A 27,386-nucleotide genomic window follows, 5' to 3' on the forward strand; every position below is an offset into this window, starting at 1 on the left:
CTTTCTGCAGAGTCTCACTATGTAGTTCAGGCTGGCCTTGAACTTGCTTATGTAGCCCAGCCTGACCTTGAACTCATGGTGATCCTCCTGGCTCAGCTTCCTGAGTGCTGAGATTATAGGCCTGTGCCACCATACCCAATGTATTTTCTTAACTATAGAAAGGAACAATAATGTATACCCAAAAGGCTATGGTGAGAATTAATGATAATGTATGTAGGATATTTCTTAAAGACTCATTCTCAATATTTCAGTTTTGATTTTTTTGTGTTTTCCATTCATGTTTTCATGACCAATTAAAATGATTTATATGTCCTTCATAAGAAGTAGCTAATTGTGGGGCTGTGTTGCCATAGACCTTCTGGGTTATGATGATTTGCCTTTAGGTATTAAAGATCTTCCGATTGGTGTCTGTCTCTTTAGAGTATTAGTGGTTACATACTGGTGGAGGGAGAGTTGCATTTTTTCTCTAAACCTTTAGTGAAGATTGTTCAATTTAGTCTCCAACTGGGTTGAAATCAGTGGATTTTCTGGACAGCTACTGAATCAGACTGCAGGACTGAGACATCTAGGGAACAGAGATGTTTCCACCAGTAGAGTAAGTAATATTTACTCTATTAAGGTACCTGTTACTTACACATTTCCCAGTTGTTTCCCATAAGTGGTGGGCTCACTCTTTCCTCTTAGGAGTATTTGTAATGCTCTGTTTTATGTTGAGACCATGTTGGCCTGCAAGTGAAGTACCTCCATATTCCCTTGACCTTCCCTAATTTGAGTCTAATAATATAATTTCCATAATTTACATTTATGTTGTTCTCTGTATTCCTTATGTGACCTCAGACATATCTTTTGGGTCTGATCTGTAAATCAGAGCAGGGTTTCTTCACTAGAATGTTGTGAGATTCACTGAAATAAGGTGTGGGAATCACTTTGCATTTCTCAGGAAGAAAATTGACCGTTTCCCATTGACATTATAATAATGTTACTATTACATGGATAAAATGTCGTGCCAGAGGCAAAGAGGTTAGGTGTAGCCAGTGTGCTTTGCTCATTTGAGCCAGCCCTATAATGTGTTGCATAAGTGGTAATCACTCTGAATTATAGAAGGAGCTATTTTTTGCTTTCTCCTTTTCAGGTCAGAAACCATTACTTTACTCCATATCAAGTTCCTGCAATGTTTTTCACTTACACTTTAACCTTTGTGATCTGGGTGTGGCAAGTGTATGTTGGGGCCTGTACTTTTACACTAAGGGAATTTCAACGGAATGACTCAATACTTGTCAATATTTTCTTTGCCAGGGGTCAGGAGCTGAAAAGTGTGAGGCCACAGTGGCTGCATATTGCAGTTTTTGAAGGAATTTTCCTAATAGGCTTAGTAGCAAGGTCTTCCTTTTAGTTGTGGGGACATCTCCTTGGGGTCCTGTCCATGAGGAGTTAAATTGCTGAGTGCTGAGCCCATAGTTACGCATGGGCAGTGGCCTGCGTTCTTTGTGAACTCACTTTGGTTTGACCTGTTGCACAAGGAAGCAGGAAGAGGTGGATGAGAGAGAATAAGGTTCCACTTAGAGCAGCAAAGGGAAAGCTCCAGGGCTTATGGTTCTTGTTCTCATAACTGACTTTTAGATGGGCAGTATAGGCTGGACCAGGACTTTATAAGTATAGAGACCTGTTTCATTTTGATTGTAGATTTTTATGTCTAATCATCCCAGATTGATACCTTCTGTGAAATGTAAAAATGAAATAGAGAAAACAGCAGACCATTGAACATGTGCTACAATGTAAATGGTTCTCGACTCATACTCCCAATTTCTGTATTTATCATGAATTGGTCTAACACTGGTCCACACACCACACTTGGACAGCACATTGTGTCCCCTTCCCTAACATTGTTGTTGAACACATGCACAATAAGTCACAGGATGTGGCTAAGTTGGAGAGTATAGAATGAAGACACGCAAAGCTTTTCCCACGTGGGTCAGGACTCTGCCCACACAGGAGTTTTAAAGTGTCCTGACTGTAGAGGCAGGCCTGTTCTGGGGCAGGAAACCCCTTGTTTGTTACATGAGATGGCATATTCTATGAAACATGTTTTGGTGCTCTGGGTACCACTCAGGGTCCAGCAGCCTCTCTGCTGACAGGGACTTAGCTGCCTGCTAATGACACATCTTTGGACTAAAGGATACTGAAAATGGACTGACTTTTTAAATTTTCCATTCTCTGTTCTCTTTCTTCAAGACCACCTCCTTGAGGAGTGGACCCTCTGTTAGCTTATATTATCTTGGCCCTATAGCTGCAGATGGGCCAGCCAGGCCTCTGCAAAAATGTTAGCTACTTTAATGTGTTCCAGGATTCCCCCTTCTTTACCCCTCTGGTGTCTTCTCCTCCACCCTTCGCCACACCACGTCCCTTAATTGCCTGGTAGTGTCTTCCTTTCTCCTTGAGGTCATTTAACATGAATTTACCTTAAAGAATATCCAACTATTAAAATAATTTGAGCCTATATGGATGGAAATGTTAATCTTCCTTTTTCTTAATGGTCGCCTTACTGAATCATGTGTTTGTGAAAAATGTGTTTGTGACATCCTAATGTACTGTCCAAGTCGTCCTTATCATCTGGTATATAGCACAGATGAGGTGTTACAACAAGGCAGATATCTGGTTCTGCTAGGGGCCTGAATCCCACACTATGCAGACTTTTCTGGGAACAACTCCAAAGTCCTGATGGTTTCTAAAAGATTTTAGAATTACCTTGTCTTAACCATCCTAATAAATATCAGAATCTTTGATCAGAATAGGCAAATTCATAGGCAGAAAGAGACTTATAATAGGGATAGCAAGCACATCAGTGACTTGATATTACACTTAAAAAACTGCTATAATAACAGATGTCATCAGTCAGAGGTCTTTTGTTATAGCAAAAAGTAACCAGGGAGGTACTGTTGGGTTAGGGTTATCAGCAAAAGAGTTAGGAACCCAGAAAAAGGAATAGAAGAGTGAGATGGGGTGAAAAACAGAACAATGAGAAGATCAATAGATATGAATAGTGAGGATAGAATCATTAATCTATATGTTGCATAGATGTGCTTTTAAGATATTTATTAGAAATAAATCTTTAGGACCAGGGATATAGGTCAGTGGCACAAGCACCTGCCTGGCAAGTGCAAGGTCCTGAATTTGATTCTTGGTATAAAAAAAAAAAAAAAAAAAACAAATCTTTCAATGTCCTTATGTGCTGGGTGGGGTGGCATAGTGCTGTGATCCTAGCACACTGGGAGGCAGGAGGATTGCAAGTTTGAGTTCATCCTGGGAAACTTAGTGAATTAGCAAGCCCTTGTCTCAAAAAATAAAAAGTAAAAAAGAGCTGAGGCTATAGCTTATTATGAAGGCCCTGGGTTCAATCTCCAGTACCAAAAAATTTATTTTTGCTTATGATATATTTGAAGCACTGACTTAATATCTTGCTAGAATCCAGTAAAATAAGTAATTCTTTAGGGATATTGATTCAATCACTTATTCCACCAGTTAACATTACTGAAAATTTATTGCACGCATGATGGTATCATAAGAAATTCAAAGATAAAAGAGGTTTGGTCCCTGTTTTCGAGAAACCCATTGTTTGGAAAGGGGGCTGATATGTATAATCACAGACCACGATTGGTGTGACAACAGTATTTAAAAAGCTGTGGGAGCAGACAGCAACCCTGGCTGTGTCTGGTGTAGAGAGGAGAGATTATCAGAGAGCTTCTGGATGTAGTCATACCCGAGGTAGTTCTTCAAGGATGAGAAGGGTATATTAGACACCAAGAGAGGACCCCACCAGCAGATGGGATAACATAGGGGTCCAACAGGTATGGATTTCTGGAGACCTGAACATAAGCTGGTATGGAGGACACGCTGTGTGCATGGTGGGCCAGTGTGAGGAAAGAAGCTGGAATCAGTTCATAAAGAACCCTGAGTGGCAGCCAAGAAGCTAAACTTTTCCCTTGAGTCCCAAGGAGCCACCAAATGACTTTTGATTGAGTCTACCTTCTAGAGCAGCCATTCTAGCAAGTGCGTGTAGGGTGCTGTTAGACAGTTCCATTGGACCGCTACAGCAGAAGTTGAGGTGAGAGGTCATGAGAACCTGACAGAGGGAATGGAGAAAGGAGTTACAGAGATGGGTTGGAAGGAAGTTGAGGTCTTTGTAGGGCACACAGAAATATCTAATAATTTATACAGGTTACTTGATGAGAGGTTCTCAGTCATGACTTATATGTCAGGATTGTCCAAGGAACTTTCAAAAATCCAGATTCCCGGGCTGAGCTTCACCAAGTTGCTCCCTATGTTAAGGGTCTGAATCTTGCTCACCGCCATCCCCAAACATCTAATGTGGCTTGCACATAGTAGATATTCATCAAGTTTTTGTGGAATGAATGAATGAATGCAGGCATGCATGCATGAACGACCTTTCTCTGTCTTTCAGCATACTTATGCCTACAGTTATATTATACAGGTACTTTTATATGTGTTTACTGTCCTCTCTTAACAGGTCTATTAGGATAAGTACTTTTAATTCACTGCTGTATTTCACCGACTGCTCTATTCCTAGCATTTAGAATAATTCCCAGCAAATACTTTGTGATATAGGTGAATGAATGAAGAAGAGGTGGAGAGTGAGAGGCCCAGTTAGCAAATGAACAAATGATAACAGTTGATGGGATAATGAATTACTAAATAAACGGCAAATGGTGAGTGCGGGGATTAGTGAAGAAACGAATGAATAAATGAATCGTTGAATGAAGTGCTTTGGAGAGTAAGTAGGGGAAGAGGGGAAAAAAATTAAAGCCATGAGGTAATGACAGGATCCATAGCACCCAGATTTTGTTGCTTCACTTTATTAGGGATCTCTTATTTCAAAAGAATCTGCAGGAGCACAAGTAATTCAGGAAGGTGGAGGGGAACCTGCGATCCCTCTCTAATTGCGTAACTATGAGAGAGGCGCATTCGGGATGGGAACGGGAAGACATGGAGGTGGCACAGAGCTTGACTACTGCAGAGCTTTCTAATGTCCCTGAGCTGAAGAACATCTCCGGAGAATTTTTCAGAAATGAGTTCAGGGAGAGCAGGATAAACACTTCATTATGGCATCTTATTCCACAGCTTTGGCGGGTTTTCCTCTGTGCATTTACCCAGAGTTTCCATGTGAGCAGAGCTGCATCTTGATCTAACTTTATTTTTGCAAGAATTAAAATAAAATTTTTGTAAGTCAGCCTCATGGACCAGTGTGCTAGTCTGGGCTTCATTGCCTTGGCTGTAGTGATTCTCACTCTCTACTAGTCTCTCTCTTTGTTGAGTAGGAACCAGTCAGTTAAAACCATATCTTTAGCTCTGGAATAACATTGTTTTTCCCACCAATGCTCTTTTTCTTGGAAGGTTTCTGTTTATATCTATCCATCTCCCTTTACCAGGAGGATTAGCTAGTTGCTTTCTTCTCTGTAAGGTACAATCTTCCTCCCAAGGGCAGGGTATGGATGAGCTAATCTATGGGACAGTGCATTTGATATTTTCCCTAAGAATTGACAGCAAATCCAGTAATGTGAAGACTCCATTTCTAGGAGGCCTGACACATAGAATCATTTATATTGAGCTCTAAAGAGAAATTTTCAATTTCATCTTATTAGATTTGGAACTACTTAAGTCAGTTGTGGAAAGAATAGTTTCACCTGGGCATCAATATGCTTTATGTTCAGATAGGAATACTTGTTTGACAGAGCTGTAGCATGAACTGTGTATCACTGGAGGACTGTATGCCCACAAGCAGTATTTTACTTCGCAACAATACTGACTTAAAGAGCTCGACATAACACGTTTTGTAATTTTCTTCCTTTGCTCATCCCTGACTATTTCTCTATTGGTTTATTTGTTCAAGCTTCATTGGATCCAGTACATGCCATCACTGTGCTGGTGCTAGGGGTGTGAAACAACACCCCCACCGCCAAGGAACTCACAGTCCGAAGGGAAAGATCAAAATGACAAAGACACTTGAAAGAAATCACTTGCAGAATTGCTTTTTGGTTCTGTAAAAGTAATATTATCTAATATCTTAATAATCTTAATGAAGCAAACTCATTTTGTCTAAGTGCTACTACTAATATCATAGGTCCTTTTTGAAGACTGCTGTGGAAAGAAAGTTATAAGCCTTGGGATGTGGGATTTGGCTTGCTTTACAACTTTAGAAAATCGTGTGGAATGCTTTGAGTATCTTTTATATTCACAGCAGTCTGCTAGCCTCTGGGAGAGTCCTAAGAAACAGCAGACACAAAAAGACTATATTCTCTTAAGAAAAAGAATGCGTTTATATATAAAGAGCTGATCCCATGATAGAAAGAATGCTGCCAGGAACAAATTTCTAAGTACCAATAAGACATGCTGCAATAATTTATATAAGGGAGATTCACTCCTAGCCAAGATAATACAAGAGATGATATTTGGGCTGGGCTTATAGATGATAGGGATGATTTATGTAGAAAGAGGTACCAGGGGATTGGTTGAGTGGAAACAGCAAATAGATAGGTGAGTTTCTGGGACCAAGAAGTAGATGGGCCACTTTTTGACATAATGGGTCACCAGAAAGGAAGAATAGGGTGATATATTGTGACAGATGGTGAATGGGCTCTGGTGCCCTGCTTCAGACTTCATTCCCCAGGCCTTGAGGATCCAGAGGGAGGTAACGAGCAGAAGAGGGGACGTGACCCAAGTTGTGTTTTAGACTATTTCAGCTCAGTGCCTGAATCATGAATGGATTAAGGGAGTGGAACTTTTAGAAGGACACAGATGAGGCAAATACAGTTGAAATAAGTGTGTCACTACAGATAAAAATAAAAGAAGAGACAGATACAAAACTCACTGCAAAGGCAGAAGCATGGAGACTTGACTCTAGTGTTCTTGCTGCAAAGCACTGCTTTAATCATGTGAGAAATGAGAGACAGAATAATCTGGCTGTTGTCATGTTTGTATTTGGAGTCAGACATACCGGGATTCAAATCTACAGCTCTCGCAAACTAAGACAGTGACATCAAATGGGTTACTTAACCCTTCTAAGCTGGCGGTGTTTTCATAAGGAAGATGGGAGAATGGTGCATACCTCACAGATGTTGCCAGAATGAACGAGAGTGATATCATTGCTGCAGTAATAATTGCCCAATCAGACAGGCAGGCACAAACACAGTAGTATCCTTAGGAGAAGCAAAACTGCTAGGAAGTAGCTGGATTTTTGGACCCAGTTTGAAACATAAGCTCTTGTTTTAATATTTTTCAAGTAAACCAATTGCGAACTGTAGCCAACCAAGTCTGCTATGTTCATCTTCCTTTTTCCCTACCCAAACACATAGTGTACCAGTGAGTATTGTGTTTCTGGTATTTTGGTGTCTGCTATGAGTGCTAATTGTTTTGTTTCTTGCTCACTTGTTTTCTGAACAGCATGAACAAGACCTTTTGTTTAACCCCTAAATAATCTGCCTAATTGTAGTGTGGCAGGCAACACAAATTAAAATTGAAGCAAGACAAAACCTGGCCACCTGTCTGCTACTGCTGCTGTCCCTGGCACTGGCTCAGCTGGCCTTCATCTATTTAGTCATTCACCAGTTGTGCACCAGGCACTGTGGGTGGTAGAAAGATGCTCTAGGATCTCTTGATGGATCCCATCCTCTAGTATACTATGTGTGACCCAAAACGAGGTTGCATGGTAGACATGAAATATATCTCCGGATGGAATTCATTAAGGGAAAGACTGGTTTCTTGTCTAAGAAAGAGGATTGACATAACGTGTAGTAAGGACTGTTGAGTCTGGGGCCGGGGGCACAGGAACAGGATTTTCAGGGTGCTGAGAGAAAATGATGCAGAGGTTGGAGAATGGGAAAGGAAAAACAAGAAGATGGCAGGAGAACACGGAGACCTTAAGCACCAGCACTTGGCTTAGGTCCTCTGATTATGTGACTGCTTTATTTACCAAAGCAGATCATACAGAATACCTGTACTGAGAAATAGAGCTTAGCATCTGCTATAAGGATGTTGTTCCTCACATTACTCACTAGCTTCTTAAAATGAGGAAGAGAACTTGCCTTTTAGTTCTGAGCTATTGGCTCTTTTTATTGTGTGGACACTGAATTCTATTACTAATTGGGTTTCTTTATTAAATTTTGCTGCCAGGTAACTTAATTGAAGTTTGTGTCTATGTATTACAAGAATAGAGGACTCCTATAATGTGTCCTTGTGTCCAAATTCTGGCTCCATAAGTTCCTCCTTTGTTTGCGACTCTTTCCTCATATCCCTTCCCCTCCTTTCTGCCTGCATGTGATCAGGCTATAGTTTACGTACATCTGCATGATCTGCTATAATTCCTCTCTGGAACAAATAGGAGAGTGAAGAAAGGATGAATGGCTTCCTCAAGAGTTCACCTTTCCTGAGACTAACTGGACAAAAATAGCAATTGAAATACAGAGGTAAGGAAAGGAAATGAACTGCAGAAATATCTAACCCACAAGTTTACAGCTTTCATGACACTAATTTTGGGCAGGTTTTCACAGCTTTGGGGCAAATTGCTCCGTTTCCCGACCTTCAGTTCCTGCACTGAAGGAGAGGTCCAGTACCTTTGGAGGTATTTTCTAAGCTCCTGACTCTGGATGTCACTAAGAGAACTAGAGGTGTTTAACAGGGAACTGTGATTTTAGTCAGTAGCAACTTCACCCCCTATGCCTGAGGGAAGGTCCCTGGAGCAAGCATTCTGAGCAGGTTGTTTCCCCCTCTACCCTGAGGCTCTATGACACTTTTTTATCCTTCTTACTCATAATTAAAGGTTGTTCAGGAAGGAGCCTGTGTGACTCATCTTTCCTTTTCACCCTTGCCTTACTTTCACCCAGGGCTGCCCTATCCCTGAGTCTAGAGCAGTGATGGCGAACCTTTTAGAGATGAGTCCCCAAACTGCAACCAAAAGCCCATTTATTTATCATAAAGTGCCAATAGTATAATTAAACCTGAATACTGAGGTTTAAATTCAGAAAAAAAGTCATACATTAACTTCTGTTGTCTTAAAAATAAAACAACACGCATTTCATAGGTTTACCACCCCTGGTCCAGAGAATCCTCCTTACTTCTCAAAACCAGCTCCAGGTGTCACCCCTCCCAGCATCTTCTGGATACCCTACTTATCTTTATCCTTCCACATTTGATGAAGAACTCACCTGGCTGTCTTGGATAGCTGTGTTGAAAGGTCTCAAACCCATCAGCCTGTGTGCATAGCATCTCTGATCTGCTGACTTTTCTGTCTCTTTGCCAAATCACTTGTCTAACCCTAGATTTTTCTTCAGTTATTTCTTACCTGAATTGGAGTAAGCACTGCCTTTCTAGCCCTGCCTCCAGTAGAGTCAAAACTCCTAAACTCTTTGGGGCTTTGTTTCAGTAACCAAGTCAATTGCTTTCTTTCTAACTTGCATCTGATTTTAACTTTGGGACAAGTTCATTCCTACCAGTTTATTTGTGCACCTCCCATGCTCTTGGCACTGGGATAAGAGTATCAAGGCTGCTGATGGAAGTTTCTTCCTTTTTCATGGTTGTCTTTCATTACAATTCTGCCGTTGCCTTTGCTTCAGTGTTTAATCACCTTCCTAGCAGTTTGCTTTTACAGACTTCCTCTCCTATCCTCTTTTCTAGCTTCTGGCTTTTTAATGACATGATTTATGCTTCCTCAAAGGGTGAATTCTGTGAATTATGGTTTCTTTTGCAGTTCCAGTGTGGTGAATTCAGCTTCTTCTGTGATTAACATGTCCCAGGAAAATACAAGGAAAGCACCTTTGTCTCCAGCCAAGGTAGACTGAGTCTGAACTGCAAAAATCTGATTTTGGGTGGGAATGTTATTTTTCTCATTTTTTTCAAGCGCTATGGAATAAAGAGGATTTTGTAGTACTTTTTTGCTACCAGATGCAGATAATTTTTACTATTAGTGTAAGAAGTCACACTTGTGGTGTATAAGGTTAATGAGTGCAATGTTCATAGTTGAAGACCCAGATTTCTTGCCCTAGGCTGTAAAATCTGAAGCTATTTGGTGCTGGTGATTTTAAGGATATGGAATGTGGCTCATTAGTTCTATCTCTGTCCTTTTTTTTTTTTTTCTTTTTTCTTTTTTTTTTTTTAAATTCAGAGCTTCCTGAATCTCTATTAGAGGTCTGCTAGTCTGAGGGCATTACCAATTTATACAACTGTAGACAGTAAATGTAGCTATTCAGTCTTATATTGCTAAAAATCTGTCATTGGCATTGACTAACCACAGAGCACGTCAGGGTAACCGAAGTCTCTTCCAAGTCATTTGGAAAAGTCAATCACAATTGTATCTCACACAGCTGCAATCTAGCCTAAAGAGCATCTGAAGTGGGAGAAAGAGCAGTGGTGGAAATCTGACCTGATTAAAGGCAAAGGTTTGCCCATGGCCGGGGCTTTGCTATATCCAAGGCCACATTCTCTCACCTATGGAATGTGGGGTTTTAGTTTGAATGCTTATTTTTTAATCTAGCTTTATAGGTCTCTGGCATTGAGTGTATCTTATGTAATTTTACTTATTTATTTTTAGTAAGGCATATATGTGGTATGATTGAAGCTATGGTGAATGGTTAAATTTCAAAAATTTATTACAATAAAAGACACATTTCCTATGATACTCCTCAAAATACTCCCTCCCCCTCTACTTCAAACAACCTATCCCATCTTTCTTGCCACTTTCTGAAGCAGTTTGGGAAGTTCTTTTTTGTAAATGTCTTTACTTGTGCCAGGCTGACTCAGTGACCTGAATCAATTCAAAATGTTTACCTTTCACAGCCATTTGACTTTGGGAAAGAGCCAGAAGTCACAAGGTGCCAGATCTGCCGAGTGAGGGGGATGAGGGCACACCGTAATGTTTTTATGAGCCTGTCTTTCCTTTGGATGGCACACAGCAGCCATATGCACCGTATTTTTTTTTATCACACCTCATAAAGACCTGAACGAGGACATCCTGAACTGTTTTAGAAAGAAGCAAGAACAATGGGATAAATTTGTATTTTGAGGGGAATTAATGTCATGGTGTCTATAACAATTTTTAAAATTTAAATATTTCTTGTATAATTTGATCACCCCTTGTACGGTAATTCTGTGCTTTTGAAATTAACCAAGTTTTTTCAAACATGCCAGATTATAAAATTGCGTAAAACTGTCATATCCTGGTGGTAATAAATTTGCTAACACTGAGTTGCTGTTATGACATTTAAACTAAGTCTAATAAACAATATCTTCTCCAGCAAAGGAAGAATCCATTTAATAGCTCCAAGCTTCCAGAAGATCACTTATCGCAACAAACCCAAAGTGGGCAATTACAAAATGGAAGCACTGGTTTACTTCAGATTTCAACACAGGGTAAATATTATTTTTATGAACTAGACATTTTTATTTTTATTATCTGTGGGCTAGAGAAAAATCCCAGAGACCCTTTACCATAAGTAACTTACCAAAGAAAATGGAAAGTTCTAATGGTTTTCTCATTTCGTGTATGCCTGTCGGTTTCTTCCTTGAGGGAGAAGAGGCAGAAATTTTAGTCACTGGCACTTGTGTGTGATTCTATCAGTAGACTGGGAAATTTTTTGACCAAAAATACTTAGTCTAATTTCACATAACAGAATTTTCTTACCAACAGGTTGCCTTGCCAGGTGGGTGACTCATGCCTATAATCCCAGCACGAGGGAGGTTGAGGCAGGAGGATTGCCATGACTGGCCAGCCTGGACTACATAAGTGAGTTCAAGGCCAGCTTCGAAAAAAAAAAAACAAAAAAACAAACAAAACCCAGGTTGCCTCAAGACAAAAAGGCCACTTGATAATGTTATGATCTTCTAATCTATAATTATCAGCTCAAAATTTTATTGTTCTTATATATCATTAAAAAAATACTAAAAAGTTCAGTCTCTTCTAAAGCAATTGTAAGAAGATTCCAACTGTATTAAAGATTATTCAATGGGCAAAAAAATTTAACGATTGATTAGTGGAACTAAGAGTTTCAAGTAGCTTGCCTTTTTTTTGGTGGTGGCACTCTGGATTACTTAGGGCTTTGTCACTAAACTGTACCCCTAGACCTTTCAAAAATTTTTAAATTTTATTTAAATAGGGTCTTGTTAGATTAGGTTGCCCAGGGTGGGCTCAGACTGAATCCTCCTGCCTCAGCTTCCCAGAGCACTGGGATTACAGGAATTCATCCTGGCCAACTAACCTGTTTGAAGTATTTTTCATTGGGCAAAAACTTTTTATATTGTTTATAAAATCCCACAAAGTATATAAAGCATGGTAATCTTAAATGTTCAGTACAATGAAATTCGTACATTGGTTTTTAATAGACTTTACTTTTTAAAGAGTTGGTTCACAACGTTATTGAGTAGAAGGTTTACATATCACCTATATATACCTTATTCCCACACATGCGTAGTCCCCTGTTGTTAACATCTCCCAGGTGTGTTTGTTATCACTGATTAACTACTCGGAGATGTCATTACCACCTGAAGCTGATAGCTTACATCAGGGATCACTCTTAGTATTATGTACTCTAGATTTAGACAAATGTGTAGTTACATGTGTCTGCCATTACAGCATCGTACACCATGATTTCATTGCCCTAAATAGATTCTGTGCTCCAATGATTGAATTTTCATAAGCTTTGGGGACATTAGGTGTGTACTTCCGCTACCTCTTCCACTGCCTTCAATATTTTAATACTTTTTTACTAAATATAGGCGAAGTTTATACATATTTTAAATTGTAGAGTGGCGTTCCATTTGATAGAGAACCTGATGTGTTTTAATTTTCAGGTGAATTGTCAGAGCCAAAAGAAAAGTCGTCTATCCAAGATACATCCAGCCAGAACTTAGAGAAATCAAAGCAGACTGTGCCAGCAGATCCTGCAACTGTGTCCCAAATCAAGGCTCCAATCCCCAAATCCAGAAAATTGATTTACAAATCCAACGATTTAAAGCGAGGTGATGAGCAGTCTTGTCTTAGACAAAGGACAGACTCCCTGGATGCAAGAGGGACTCCAAGAGGGATCCTCAAACGCAACTCCAGTTCCAGTAGCACGGACTCGGAAACTCTTCGTTTAAATCACAACTTTGAACCCAAAAGCAAAATCGTGTCACCTGGCATTACCATCCACGAGAGAATTTCTGAGAAGGAACATTCTTTAGAAGATGACCCTTCCCCAAACTCACTGGAGCCATTAAAGCATGTGAGATTCTCTGCAGTGAAGGGTGACCTTCCACAGAGGCCTGGGCTAATCTGTGGCCGGGAAGTGGGAGAATTTAGTGTCTTAGAACCTGACAGGTTGAAGAATGGAGCGGAAGATCCAGGGGACTTGGATGAGCCCAAGCCCTCCCAGTACAAAAAACCTCCGCCTTCTCATCAGTCAGCCTGCAGCCCCACTGCATCACAAAATGATACGTATCACCCAGTGACATCTGGTTCTCTTCCAAATGATGGGCTCCAGCCTTGTTCAGAAGTTCTAAATGCAGAACCACAGTCCCCTGAGAATTCACCCACCGTCAGTGAACACCAAGCTAAATCATCAAAGTTAACAAGGCTTGGGCCAGAGTTGTCCAAAAACCCTGCTGGTAAGAAAGTTGTCACTATCAGGTTATAAAAGCTGGCTCAGTGGGCTTGGAATGGCCAGGTCCCTCAGCCCTGCACAAGGTCAATTTTGCCTCATAAGCACTCTGTCTAGAATTTAGACAGACACCACTTGAAAACACATATACCTCTTGCTGGAGGCTTTTTTCATCCACCAATATTACTGAAACAACCAGTATAGCACAGTGTCCAGTCCATTATGTTTAACTGTAAAAAAATGTAACTATATCAGTTATTTAGATAAATGAGAATGTTTTGAGTTAAACCAAGGTGTGTTCTATAGGTGTGTAAAAAATGTAACCATATCAGTTGTGTAGACAAAAGAGAATGTTTTGAGTTAAACCAAGGTGTGTTAAACAAATGCTAGTACCTTCTCCCTGAGTAAATATGTCATTACTCACCTAATGTAAATTTGTTACCATTTTACCAAACTTTGGTTTCTCTTGTAATTGCAAGAAAGACTTCACTTTCTTAGCTTCAAAGGGTGAGAAACTGGACTTTGCATACTTAATATGAAGTATGCTCTAGACCTGCCCATGGTCTGGGGATGTTTGTTTTGTTCTTGACGCCAGAAATGCTGGTTAAGGACAGCCGAGGTGCTGCTTTTCCTGTGAGCAAGTCCTCCACTGGAGATCTCACTACTCTCCGTGGATGCTTCAAACTACCTCCTCATATCCATATGACTACTTTAAATCCTTAAGCTTTTAAAAAAGAGAAAGAATGGGAAAAATAATGTAGTGCATTCTCTCCCACCTTTGATAAATCTGCATCTAACTTTTTACAATCAGGAGCATTTATAATCATAACAATCAAGTTTCTACCTCAGTTGCCCAAAGAATGACATCTGCTCAGCTCTGTAATTTCATACATGTTTAGGCCAGTCTACTTCTTAAAGAAGAGTTCCTTTTTCTCCTTGGACATTTCAGATCATTTGAATGCAACAGAACTTTTTTAAAAAATTAAAAAATTAGCCAACACTTCTTTAAAAAAAAGTAAAAGAATTCTGCTGGGCATTTGTTCATACCTATCATCCCAGCTACTCAGGAGGCTTAGGCAGGAAGATCAAAAGTTTGAGGCCTGCTTGGTCAATTTAGCGAGACCATTTCAAAATAAAAATTGAAAAAGCCGGTGGGGCGGGGAACAGCTCAATAGGAAAGCACCCCTGGATTCTAGCCTAGTGTCATACGCACACAAAAGAGGCAACTCATTGTAAAGGAAATTACTAACATTTGACCAAACATTAGGAAGTACTTGTATGACAATTGCCTAAATATTCATTCAATAGATGAAAAAATTTCTATAGTAGTAATTCTGTGTTGGAATTGATTGAAAAGAATTGCACACTTTCCCCACTTTTAAAACTATACTTCCTCATAGACTATGATTTTGTATTTACTTATGCCTTCTAATTTTTACACTTGGTTTTAGCCAAAAGGCTGAGAAACGATGCCTTCTAATTTTTAAATCCAAACTGATCATTAAATCTGGGAACAAAACATCATCAGCTAAACTATTCTGATACTCTGATACCCGCTCTGACTGCAAGGATTGCTTACAAAGTTGGGCCCTGCTTTCTCCCTTTCAGTTCACTGCAGAGATAAATACAAGTAAGTGCTAGGACATGAGACAAAACTAGCATAAAATGTGGAGCTCTATGTCTCTGAATCATAAAGTTTGGCTTTAGTTCTGGACATCAGCACAGTCGATATCACACTGTTTTTCACACTGGAAAATAAAGAATTCCTCAGAGGAAACAAAACATTACTGCACACTGAATTTTTAAAATAACTGTTTCTATTTTTAAAGTAATAGCTTTTTACTGTAAAATATTTAAGAATGTGCACAGAATTTTTAAAAAGCTCATCTGTGATGTCATTGTCCAACATTATCTATTGCTAATATTTTAATGCAGATCCTACCAGAAGATTTTAGGCATGCCTATAATTTACAAATCATTACTATACTGCTAAGATTTTTTCACTAGAAATATATCATAGACATTTTAAAAAATCATCATTAAGTAGTCTGTAAACAGAATTGTTGAAGATTTCTAAGGGAATGTCACAACTATTGACATATATTTAATAATACAATGTATAGTTGAGGAAGGAAACCAATATCTACTCTTTGCCAATTATTGTATAAACTCTTAATAATTTATACATTTGGCTAGGGCTGATAGTTGAAATTAAAGATAGAATTTCAGGGGCGGGGGATTTTAGCTCAGTGGCACAGCACCTGCCTGGCAAGCGCAGGGTCGTGAATTCGATTCCCGGTACCAGGGGGGTAAAAAAAAAGGTAGAATTTTATTAACTAGTATGTCTTTCAGTACATTTGGAATGTGGCTGACGTCACAAAATTTAACTCGCATGGTTCTTTGTTTTGTTTTGTTTTCTTTGTTTTTTGAGACAGGGTCTGGCTATGTAGTTTAGGCTGGCCTGGAACTCACAGTGATCTTCCTGTCTCAGGTTCCCGAGTGTTGGGACTGCTGGTGTGCGCCACCATGCCTGGCCTCTCACAGTTCTTAAGGAACATTCCTGAACATACATTGCATTGCTTATCATTTTAAGGATGAAGAGAAATGAACTTTAACTAAATGCCTAATAAGACTTAGCAAAATGCCTGAGTTTGCTCATCAAAATGTGCTATGTGGCTTGTGATGAAGTCTTGGAACACTGTGTTTTCTTGATAGCTTAGAAACTATGTAAATATTCTTCTCTAGCCTCTTAGCCTTTAGTTAGCTGATGTCATGAGGAGATAGAGATCGTTCTTTGTCCCTCCTCATTTTGTTTGGCTCCTAGAAATAAATTCTGCCTTATAAATGATCAAAATGAAAAAGGGCATAATGGAGCAGCCTATGGAGTCAAGAGTCTTAAACCCAGTGTGCAGAACACTCACTAAACCAGCAACCCTAGGTTCAGAGATCCTGGTTCAGCATATCAGGACTAAAGCTCAGGAAGCAAATGTTCCCATTCAGATATTCTGGAGTGAGGTCCTTGTTCAGTCTTACTTGATAGCAGGTTTTCTAACTGCTGAAATCACTTAAATCTGTGCTCCTCAAATTTGGCTATAAACCCCTTCTCAGGTTATGACAGTGTGCCGGAGGGTTACTGAAGTCATCAAATCAGCATGGGGTACCTTCCCACGGTGTCAGTTCGATACAAAGATTTGAGAGTAAGAGAAAATTAATATTTAAAGTGTAACATGGACCAAAATATAAAATTCACATGAATTTTAAAATAAACCAAGGACTCCAAAGAAATTTTCCAGGTAGGCCTACATGCTGTAGTTTCAGGAGTCTACATTTGCCTCCCCTTACTATCATAGGGTGGCATTGGTAGAACACTTTAATTAGAATGACCAACCCCTTAGAGGTGTAGAAAGTGCAAATAAGAAACACCTTTTTCAAAAGGTAATGTGAGCGATTGCATAATAATCTTCAAGCATTTTCTCTTCTTATTTAAAAGAGCATCTCTGTGTTGCAGATGAACTGTCTGCCTGTGTTGAGCCTGAGCCATCTCAGGTGCCAGACTGCAGTTCTAGAAACCATCAGCAAGGTAAGCCCCCTCTTCTCATGACTCTAAAAGCTGAGACATCCTCGTTCTCTGGTCCACATGCCACTGAGATAAAGAAGACAACTGATGATTCCATATCTAAAGTCCTAGACTGGTTTAACCGAAGTTCTTATTCAGATGACAGTAGGTCATCCCTCCAACATCCCCAAGGCATAGGACCCAAAGAAAAAATAGACTCAAAATCACAAGCTCCTACTGCCTTTGTGACAGATGGCACAAATTTAAAAGAAAATGACTCAAAAGCCCTGTCACCTACCAAAGTTGAATTAAAGCCTTTAAGATCTGATTCAACATTTCAAGTAGAAAGTGATAAACTGCTTTCTGAAGAGTGCCAAGATAATGATGCAAATATCAAATCCAAAGTTATGAATTTGTCCCAAGAAGACACCTCAAAAGAAGGTCTGGATATACCGCAAACACTAGAAAGTTATGCTTTAAGTCAAGGGAATAAAAATATGGACTATAGCCAAAGCTCAAAAAGCATAGGAAAAGGAGATGAGGTACCTCCCTCAACCAGTAACTATTCCTGCAATGTTCCTAAAGGATCTGATGCAGAAATACAAGTTCCATACAATACTAACAGTATTGGCAACTTCGATAAAGAAGAACTCAAGCTTCATGATCATGAAAAACATAAAGGAAACTCAAAAGTCAATTTTGGCACTTCAACAATTGTTCAAGAGTCCAATCTGAAAGACAACATGAAAGCAGAGAGAAAGAGCAAAGAGGGAAACGCTTCCATCCTGGAAGCTTCCTTAGAGACAGAGAATGGTGAGTTGCCACCTGGGGCTGCCAACGAAGGATCTGCTTGGAAGAAGCCTGAAGTCCAGCCACAGCAAGAAGCTGGTAAGGTTCCCAAGAACCAAGTGCAAAGAGAAAAATACAAAAGAGTAAGGGAAAGAATATCCTTTTGGGAAGGAGAAAGAGCAGCTGCTGCTAAGTTAGCTCATAAAGAACCCACATCTTCATGTAGCCAGGAACAACCTTCTGCTAAAGCATTGCAGCCTGTGAAGTCACAGGGTGTACCCAGGGACAGTTTATCTACAGACCAGAGTGAATACACTCAAGTCACTGCCAAGCTAGTAGTCCTTGATGAAGATGATCAAGCATTCCCTCTCTCTAGCTGTTACTCCTCAAATAAACCTAAACAGACCAGGCCCCAAATATCAGGTCTATCTAAAAACCATCCTTCAGCTGGCCAATCAGATAAAGAATCTCTGTTTCATAATGAGAGAAATGAACATATAAAAAGATTGCCAGTGGAAGACAGTTTGCAGTCCAGGAAAGACATTACTTTGCAAGTACTGCAACATTCATCAAATATTGAGGATGGAATATGTACTTCTCTGGAGAAAGACAGATTTCTAAGGGGTGAATCAAGCGCCAACTTTAAAGTTATGGCCCTAAAAGAGAGAGTGGATGGACCCACTACAGAACAGGTCTATAATCACTCTCAGTTTGAGAATTTGAAAAAGTTTTGGGACTTAGGAACTAATTCAAACAATAAGGATAATTATGAGATGGATACTACCACAAGCCAAAAACATTCTGTGGCTTTTAAAAGCCAGAAACACCAGAAATTAAGTGACAATAAATCATCAGGCAAAAATACCCATGAAATAGAGCCACTTTTAAGCCAAAGAAACGTTATGGCAGGAGAAGAAATGGAGAAATTCAACTCCAAGAGTGTATTACAGGTGCTACCTGGTGAAACTACATTTCCTTTAAAATCACCCAGGAAGTCCACTCATCCACTGGCAGGAAATGACTCATCAAAGGAAAAGGGGGAAAAGAATCTGGAATGGGTGGTTACTCCAGTGCTTACGGAAGAAAAATATTGCTCTGATCAAGAGATTCAAGAATCTGTAGTGAAAACAATTGTCGTGTCTGAAGACTACAAAGCTACTTTTAGTGACAGCTTACAGAAGCTGCTTTCAGAAGCTTCGTCACCAGTAAATCAACCTTCCAGTGGAAAAGTTTGTGGAAAGCAACTACTTGAACCAGCTATTTCTGAAGATAGGAAATGGTTTCAAAAGACAGAGTTGGCTGATAATAAACAAGAAGCCAAAGGATCTACAGAGATCCCTGATGAGGATGTAGACAAAAGGATAGTACCAAGCCCAGGCAGGCTCTTTAAAGAAGCAACCGGAACCTCACCCTCTCCCTTGCAAACCAAGATTAAACCTGTTACCACCAGAACCAACTCCAAACCTAAAGAGCGTAGATTTTTTGAAAAAGAGATAGAAGAAAATCACAACACTTCATTTTATCAGACAGAAATGACACCTCCATTTCCAGAGTGGTGTGACACTTCAGGAAATGTAGCTCTCACCCAGAAAGCTGGAAGTGATGAGTGCCAGCTCAACAAAGAGAACTTGTTTCAGATGACTGCAGAGGGTTCTCCTGCACTGGCCCAGCCTTCACATCTTTACAGAAAAGGCTCTTTTGAGGATGTGACTAACTATCCACAAGATATGTCTCTTTCCGGAGAAGCGCACCAAGATAAGGCATTATCTTCTCAAAGGGAAATTTCAGAGACCATAGAGAGAGTCATTCTTCCACCCAAACCTGCACTGAGTGATGTAAATGATGCATTACAGAGGCTATGTAGAGAAGTTTCCTTGAGTTATCCATCTGGGAGGGAAGTAGCTCCTGGAGAAATAAAAGCAGATTTTTCTGAAGAGGTTCAAACAGCAAGTCACCCCCCAAATCCTCTGGAAGTGACTCCCCCAGGGACTACAGTGGACACTCTTGTTCCAGACAGGAAGGATTTTTATACCTTCACTGTATTTCCTGATAAAGCTCATGGAGCCGGGTCATATTTAGCTCCCCAAATGTCTCCTTCAGAACAGCTCACTAACTCATCTGTTTCTACCATGGCTCAGTGTGGCAAAGAGCGACCTCAGGAAGTAGCAGAAACTGTGATGGAAACAATTACTCCGCCCAAATCAGAGTTCCTTGAATTCAGTACTCACTTAGAAAAACTACTCAAGGAAACACTACAAACCTCCTCATCAAAATATGAAAAGGATACAGGAACCCTTTCTCCATCAGAGTTTATAGGGAGTACGGAGGCACCCAGGCAAGGTGCTTCTGAGTTCCACCCTCCGGAAGTGCAAGAAACAGTAGAAAAGGCTGAGGCTCTGTCAATAACTGAGAGTGCTTTTGATTCTGGGTTTGAGAAACTTCTTAAAGAAATATCTGAGTTTCCTCTTTACCAGTCCCAGGTGTCAGTGAAGGAGGAAACTCCTGAGAAGGAGCCCTCAGAGTCAGAGCAGGCCAGGTTCTTGGACACAGTGCCCCATTTTTACTGGGCAAGTGCAGGGACCTTGGAAATGAAGGGTGAAAGTGGTTTGAAATCTCAGGTCAACCAGTGTGATAAAGTGCTGGGAGGAGACGAAGCTGTGACTGATTTGTTGGTAAATCTTTGTTGTTCTGCAAGTAGTAGGACTGAGATCTCTGGAACCCCACAACTTTATGTGGACCATGAAATAGAGACCACTCCATCTATACAACCTCCAGAGTACAGGAACGGTGAAAGAGGCATCAGAGAGGGACAGGCGGGTTTTCAGGAACCTGGCTTGGAAGAGGCCCCTAAAGCAATTAATGTGTCCAAAAATAAGCAGCCCATTCCTCTCCTGACAAACACAAAAGACCCTACAAAAATAAGTAAAGCTGAATTGATGCTAGCATCATCATACAAGAGACAAGACAAAGAAGAAGAAAAAGAAGCTTTCTCTGATTCTGATTTTTCAGATGGAAAGACTGGTTCTAGTGCAGAAAGTTCGAGAAATACCTCCAGTGAGTGTTCTGGAATTTTTAACCCATAATGAGTCTGCTTTATGGAATGCTGATGCAAAGAATGATTTTTCTTTTTCTAATTGAGATTAATACTCCCAAATGGTGCTAAATTCTTCTTGTTGCTCCAGTTCTCCTGAACTTTTCATAATAAAAAAATTCACTTATGTTCTGTATTCAAATGAGTCACACAGAAACAGCTTTCTTAAAGGCTGTGTTCTAGTTAACCTTGTTTCTCATTTATCGATAGAACTTTTACATAAACAATTTTTTAAAATAAACTTTGAGGTTTACAAAGCACCTTTGAAAAATTTACATCAGTTTACCTCCTGAAAATACAGAGTCAGCAATTTCTTTTTTTTTTTTTTTTTTTTTTTTTCCCCGGTGGTATCGGAACCGAACTCATGACTTTGAGCTTGCTGGGCAGGCGCTGTGCTGCTGAGCTAAATCCCCAGCCTTCCTCCTGAAAATAATTAGAATTTCTTAATTGGCAATCCATTTAGAAGTCTCTAGTAAGAGTGTGCCAAGAAAGTGCCACAAATGGGCAAAGATTTCCCATTTAAGAGCAGCATTTTACTACAGCTGTGGCTAAATATCAGGGGCGAAATATAGGGGTAGAACTTCCCTTCCTTCAGATACTTTGTGCTGTGGTATCTGTGTTGCCACTCTCCCTTCATTTTTAGTTATCTGCAGAATCTCCCCTTCTAGATTCTGACTTTGATCAGATGACTTCATGTGGTTCCACCTAAATGCATTGCCTGGCTGTTGTATTTTTTTGGCTTTAGCCTTGGCTAAATTGTATAAAGACTCTGTTCAATTGCCACATTCATCTAAGTGGGCATGGGGGGACTGGTTTCAGCCAAGCCATAAGGCTTATCTCAGTTTGCTGTTCTGGTCAGCTCTTGGTATTTTAACAGAGTACATTGGCATGAGAGGTTGCCTGATTCAAGTGATGAAATAATAGAAGATACTCTCTGGCTGGAACTTTTTAACCAAAGTTGGACAACCAAAGTTGCACAACTAATAGACTACAATCTCTATGAAACTAGATAAGTTTTTCTGGGTGGCTGACTTATGAGACTTGAGTTCCTTTACAAGTAGCTTCAGCACTGACCAAGGAATCTATTTTAATCCTAATTAGCCGAGTTGAAGTTAAAGAAATACATGTCTGAAACTGAACATATACAAGAATAAAGCTAGCACGTTAACCTGGTTGAGGTATTTCCTTACTAAATTGCCCTGTGCATTGCTACCATAAACTGACCCATAGGAGACTTGCAAATTTGTGTTTTCTTTAAACAATGTCACCTAATTCATATAGGCATGCATATAGTGTCCTAGCATCACTGATTGAGCAACAAAAGCTTATCTTTAAAATATAGTATTAAATGATCACCTAGACAGTGCTGAGAGAAGATATGTTAAAATTATAGGTCAAATAAGATATATAAAATGCTGCGGTCATGGTTTTATACCCCCATCCTCAAATATTATTTTTTTTAAAACTGGCAAAGTTAGTGTGAGAATAAAGTTCACCTCTTAAATTTGAACAAAAAAACACCCCAAATCTAATTTATCTTAGAATCAATTTTCTGTGAAATGTACATTAATGTTAAGCAAAACTAAAATACATTTCAGGAAATTATTGTTGAGATAAGGGGTTCTGAAATTCATTTATTCATTCATTGAATCATTCACTGATTCTGCAAAGGTTTTAAAATGTCTATGGTCAATCACTGTCGAGGCACCAGGAACAAACAATGATAAATGTCAATATTTAGAATAGGGCCTATGCATGATGAAGTTTTCACTGTCAAAATGAAAATTTTAAGGACAGTTTATAGAATTTTTCTATAAAGTTTAAGGATTGTTCTTATTCAGAGATTACCCCTTGTTATTTCTCTTGGTTCTAGAATTTCTTTTTCTTTTATAAAATAAAAGTATTAGTAAATGATAAGTTCTCCCTGTCACCTTTTAAATGCCTTCATTAAATAAAATTTTATTATCCATTTATTTACCAAAATTTTTTTGCAAATTTTACTAAATCCCCAAATCAAGAAAGATTATATCTATTATCTGGAGAAGCCCGCATCTGTGATCCATTTGTACACAGATGTTAAACATCTGAATCCTTCCCTCCATAGTCTTCAACTAATTTTTCAAATGTTTTTAAAATCACTTAGTGGCTGCTTCAAAAGATAGAATGTTAAGGGGGAACATTCAAAGTCTGGCACAAAATAAATCATGATCCTAAAATAGAGGTGTAAACCCCTAGAAGACGATGTTTTTATTAATGTGATAATCTTGTTTCTATAATAGTTTATGTTTGCATCTATTTCTTGACCAGGTAAATTATTTTTTTCAAGGGTATATTAAAGGTCTGGTGGTGTAGCTCCGTAGTAGAACATTCACCTAGCATATACAAGGCTCTGGGCTTGATCACAAGCATCAAAAAAAACAAGCAACAACCAAAAAATTGAAAGGAAATGTTAACAGTGGAGAAATTTTACTTTCTTTTGTGAAGTACTTAGAGCAAATAAAAGTAGGGAGGCTGCTGCATAATTTCTCTTTTCAACCTACCACTTCAGGGTTCAATAGTTATTAAAAGATTGTGTTTTTCTTTTGTATTGTGCAGCGTTCATCGGTTTTGTCTTGTAACAGGTTCAGAAGAAGAACCCCATCCCGTTTTGAAACCTTTGGAAAGGAGTGCTGCTAGAAAAATGCCTTCCAAAAGTCTAGAAGACATTTCATCAGATTCATCAAGTGAGAATAAAGTTCGCCCCACTGTCCATGCCTCACCTAAGCTTAGAAATGCTTGTGTGCTCTTCTCTGGCCTCACTGCATGTGCGCATGCACCGAGACCCCTAACACAAGGGTTCACAGGTGGCGATAACCTTCCCAGGTGTGCTGGAGAGGCTCACCCTCAAGCACTGTGGAATTTTGCTTTTAAATTAATGCATGAGGTTTGCTTACTAAAATACTAGTTTTCCCTAAAATAAAAGCATTGACGTTTGAGTGTTTACTCAAGTACAGTGAGTTATAAAGGACTATGGTAGCTAATAGTACTAGTAGAACTAATAGTAATAGGTGACACTTACTGAATACTCTGTGCCAAAAATTGTCTAAGAGTTTTACATGTTTTGTCTCATTTAACTACCACAGCAAAACCCTGTGAGAGAATTGTTATCCTTATTTTATAAAAAGAAAATGAAGCTCAGAGAAGTAAAGTAGCTTACTTATATCACAGAGCAGACCTGAGACTCAAGTTGACAGACAACTGTCAGCAGCATTTATGAATTTACCACATTATAATATAACAGTGTTTGGTGTCCAGTGAATTTTTATGATAGGGAGTGAGTTAGTATCTGGCTTCAGGGACTTTTGCTTTCTTTTATTCCTTCTTTTCTATTCACACATTTCTTTTGGATATTAGGACTATAAGCCCAAAGATTATCTAACATACCGAGCATGGTGGCACAAGCCTGTAATCCCAGCACAAAGGAGGCTGAGGCAGGAGAACTGCCAAAAGTTCATTGCCAGCCTGAGCTACATAGTGAGTTCAGGGGCAGCCTGAACTATACAGTAAGATCCTATCTTAGAAAACCAAAGGGGGAAACAAAAAGATTTCCTAAGACACAATCCTTTAGGTACCTTGTTCCGCACTGGGTGCTGCTTTAATTAGTGAAGGATTTCTTAAGTACTAACAGAATGTATATAGGGAATTTTGTGCCAGTCAAATGGATTTAGAAACAGCGTCTAGGGATTTTGTTCTTACTATTTTGAAGCTGAAATATATCTCTGGGATTTTGGTGTCATGAGAAAAACCAAGTAAACACTAATCAGTGTGCCAGTCTCATGATTGATAATTGACTATTTTCAGATTTAAAATAGTTTTTAGGCACCTGCAATTGAGACTGAAAAGTTAGAGTTTAAAAAGGAAAAGTAAAAGCCACTTCACCTAACAATTCCTGAAATTTACAGGTTTCCAGGGTTCTAAAGACAATATTCCCAATTTTGAATACAGTCCTAACCCTCCCAGGGAGCTTCAAATCTTAGAGGTAGTAGGACCTTGAAGATCACCCATTTCAACCTTTCCCTAATGCAAGAATTCCCTCTAATGCCTCCTCAACAGGTGGCTTGCCCCCACATCTGCCTGAATGCTTCCCAGAGAAGGCAGGTCTAGTTCTTTGTTGCACAGCCCTGATTGTTCTTCCTTATGTTGGTGATGAGCCCTAGGGGGAAAAAAAACCCTCAGCAACAATTGTTCAGTTTAGCAAACCCCTTTGCCTGTAAAGCACAGAGCTATTTCCATGGTGCAGCTTTAAAGTATTCAGGAATGAGTAGGGTTAAAAAAAAATCACTATCAGCTGACGGGTATTCCTGCACGCTGCCTTCCAAATACCAATACCACTCTCACACTAGCCTGCCAAAATTCCACTTAGCAGCTGGTCCCCAGTTCCATCTCTTCAGTTGACTTCCCAAGCAAGCCTCCCAGAGGCATACGCAATTGATGATGCACTCACACAAATATCTGTTAATGACCATAGGTTTGGGAAGGTGTTAGTCATGCCTAACATCGTACCCTCTCCAGAAGAATAGAGAGGCTGTTTGCAGCCCTGTGCTTCCTCCTGTTGCCAGCAGATTGCTTGCTCTGAGCTAACCATCTAACCCTTGGGAGTCTGTGTGCAGCAGTGTGCTGATGTGAGCTGCATCAGGGCTGAAATGGGAGCTCCTGCTATGGCACTCGCTCAAGTAGCTAATCTAAAGAGAAAGTATTTGGGGGAAGACATCTTGGTCGCACCCCTCACTGCATCTTGACTAATTGCTTCCAACTCCGGGAGCTTCCAGAGACAACCTCATTGTTCTTTTCTCTCCATGGGTCAGCCGTGTTAACCATTTGTTAATTTCTCCCGAACAGATCAAGCAAAAGTAGATAATCTGCCAGAAGAATTAGTACGTAGTGCTCAAGATGGTAAATATCTTTATGTATTTGCATGTCTGTGTGTGTATTAAGTTCTGGCCGGGGTGATTGGAGCAGTTACTGGGATGCAGCTGTTGGATAAATAGAAGAACATCATTTGCTACTATGTGGCCGATAGTGCCTAAGTTATTATGAAAACTGCTCTGACTTGATGCATTAAATAGTGTGTATGTTTTTAAGGCTTCTGGTGATACCATTGTGAGAATCTCATTAGAGACCCTGGGGAAGCAAGAATTTCTATAAATAGAAAATTGTATTTCTATGGGTTATGAGCTGATTTTTACTACTCTGACTTGCAGAACTCCTTCTGAAGGAAGGAAGACCTGTGGGGGCTCCTGGGCTGAGTTATTTCTGTGTTTGAGTCTCAAGTCTCAGCATTTAGATCATTGGGCATAACCGGCAAAGCCTTCAAAAGAGAAAAGTCCTAGGAGTAGGGGATTCCAGTCTCTGCTTATACAAATAACTTAAGACAGAGTGAAATTAATTGATTCTGAATATAAGGAGCCGAAAGATCTTTAAGGCTGTCCATGATCGTGTACCACTGGGTTCAGTTTTTAAAGGGATAGGGTGATAGTGTGTTGGAGGGGCGAGGGGTGGAAGAATATCCAATTGTTGTAGTTCAGGATTTATGCAAATAAATAACTTATATTTATACCCTGCTTTTTATTTTTCTAAATTGCTTTCACTATAATCATAAACATGTTATTCACTTAGTTTTCCTATACAAAATGTAATGACAGAACCCTCTAAAAGTCTTTACTTTTATAGAAAAGAATCTCAGCTTCATGTCCAATTTCAGTGCTATGGCTTAGTACATGAAAGGACAGAGGTTGCACATCTCCTGTGATCTTAGTTTTCAGTTGAACAGGAGACCTTAAAAAGGCTGATGAAGAGTCACACTTGGATACGGATGAAAGCAAGCTGAAAATCTGTCAGATATATTCTGCAGCTTCAGTTGTGAAACTGACATTTGAGTTTACTTTCATGTCTGTTTAATCCTTCTGTTAAAATGATATTTATTCTCAATGCTACTCTTCTTAGTAGATCAAAAGGCAGATCAGGAACCAGATACAAATGAATGCATACCAGGAAGTGAGTAGCAGGATTTTTCTCAAAATGACTAAATGTTCTATTTGCATAGTGTTAAATATATTGCAAGAACTAACCCATTAATAATGCAGCATTTATTATTGTTAAATTTCTGCAATATTCGGCAAATTGCAATTTCTGCAGCTTGCAAAACTATTTCATTCTGATTAGGATTTATTAAAAAAAAATAAGGGCTGGGGATTTAGCTCAGTGGCACAGCACCTGCCTGGCAAGCGCGAGGTCGTGAGTTTGATTCCCAGTACCAGAAAAAAAAAAAAAA

At 39.5% G+C, this 27,386-nt stretch overlaps 1 protein-coding gene across 6 annotated transcripts in view; it reads left to right on the forward strand.

The window, feature by feature from the left end:
• Sytl2 (synaptotagmin-like 2) overlaps positions 1 to 27,386 on the forward strand; it is a 68,553-nt gene that overhangs the window by 13,005 nt on the left and 28,162 nt on the right. For 3 of the 6 annotated variants that reach the window (XM_005379771.2, XM_005379774.2, XM_005379773.2), the window contains exons 4-10: positions 9,758 to 9,839; positions 11,301 to 11,415; positions 12,853 to 13,647; positions 17,149 to 17,220; positions 23,698 to 23,799; positions 25,955 to 26,008; positions 27,062 to 27,109. In XM_005379771.2, the coding sequence (XP_005379828.1) occupies positions 9,758 to 9,839; positions 11,301 to 11,415; positions 12,853 to 13,647; positions 17,149 to 17,220; positions 23,698 to 23,799; positions 25,955 to 26,008; positions 27,062 to 27,109 (1,268 nt within the window). Of the gene's footprint in view, positions 1 to 9,757; positions 9,840 to 11,300; positions 11,416 to 12,852; positions 13,648 to 17,148; positions 21,040 to 23,697; positions 23,800 to 25,954; positions 26,009 to 27,058; positions 27,331 to 27,386 lie in introns of those variants that run through there. The other 3 variants (XM_013511851.1, XM_005379769.2, XM_013511852.1) reach the window with 2 other exon arrangements.

This window comes from Chinchilla lanigera, unplaced genomic scaffold (assembly GCF_000276665.1).
Source record: "Chinchilla lanigera isolate Chin_1 unplaced genomic scaffold, ChiLan1.0 scaffold00013, whole genome shotgun sequence".
Taxonomy (NCBI): Eukaryota; Metazoa; Chordata; class Mammalia; order Rodentia; family Chinchillidae; genus Chinchilla; species Chinchilla lanigera.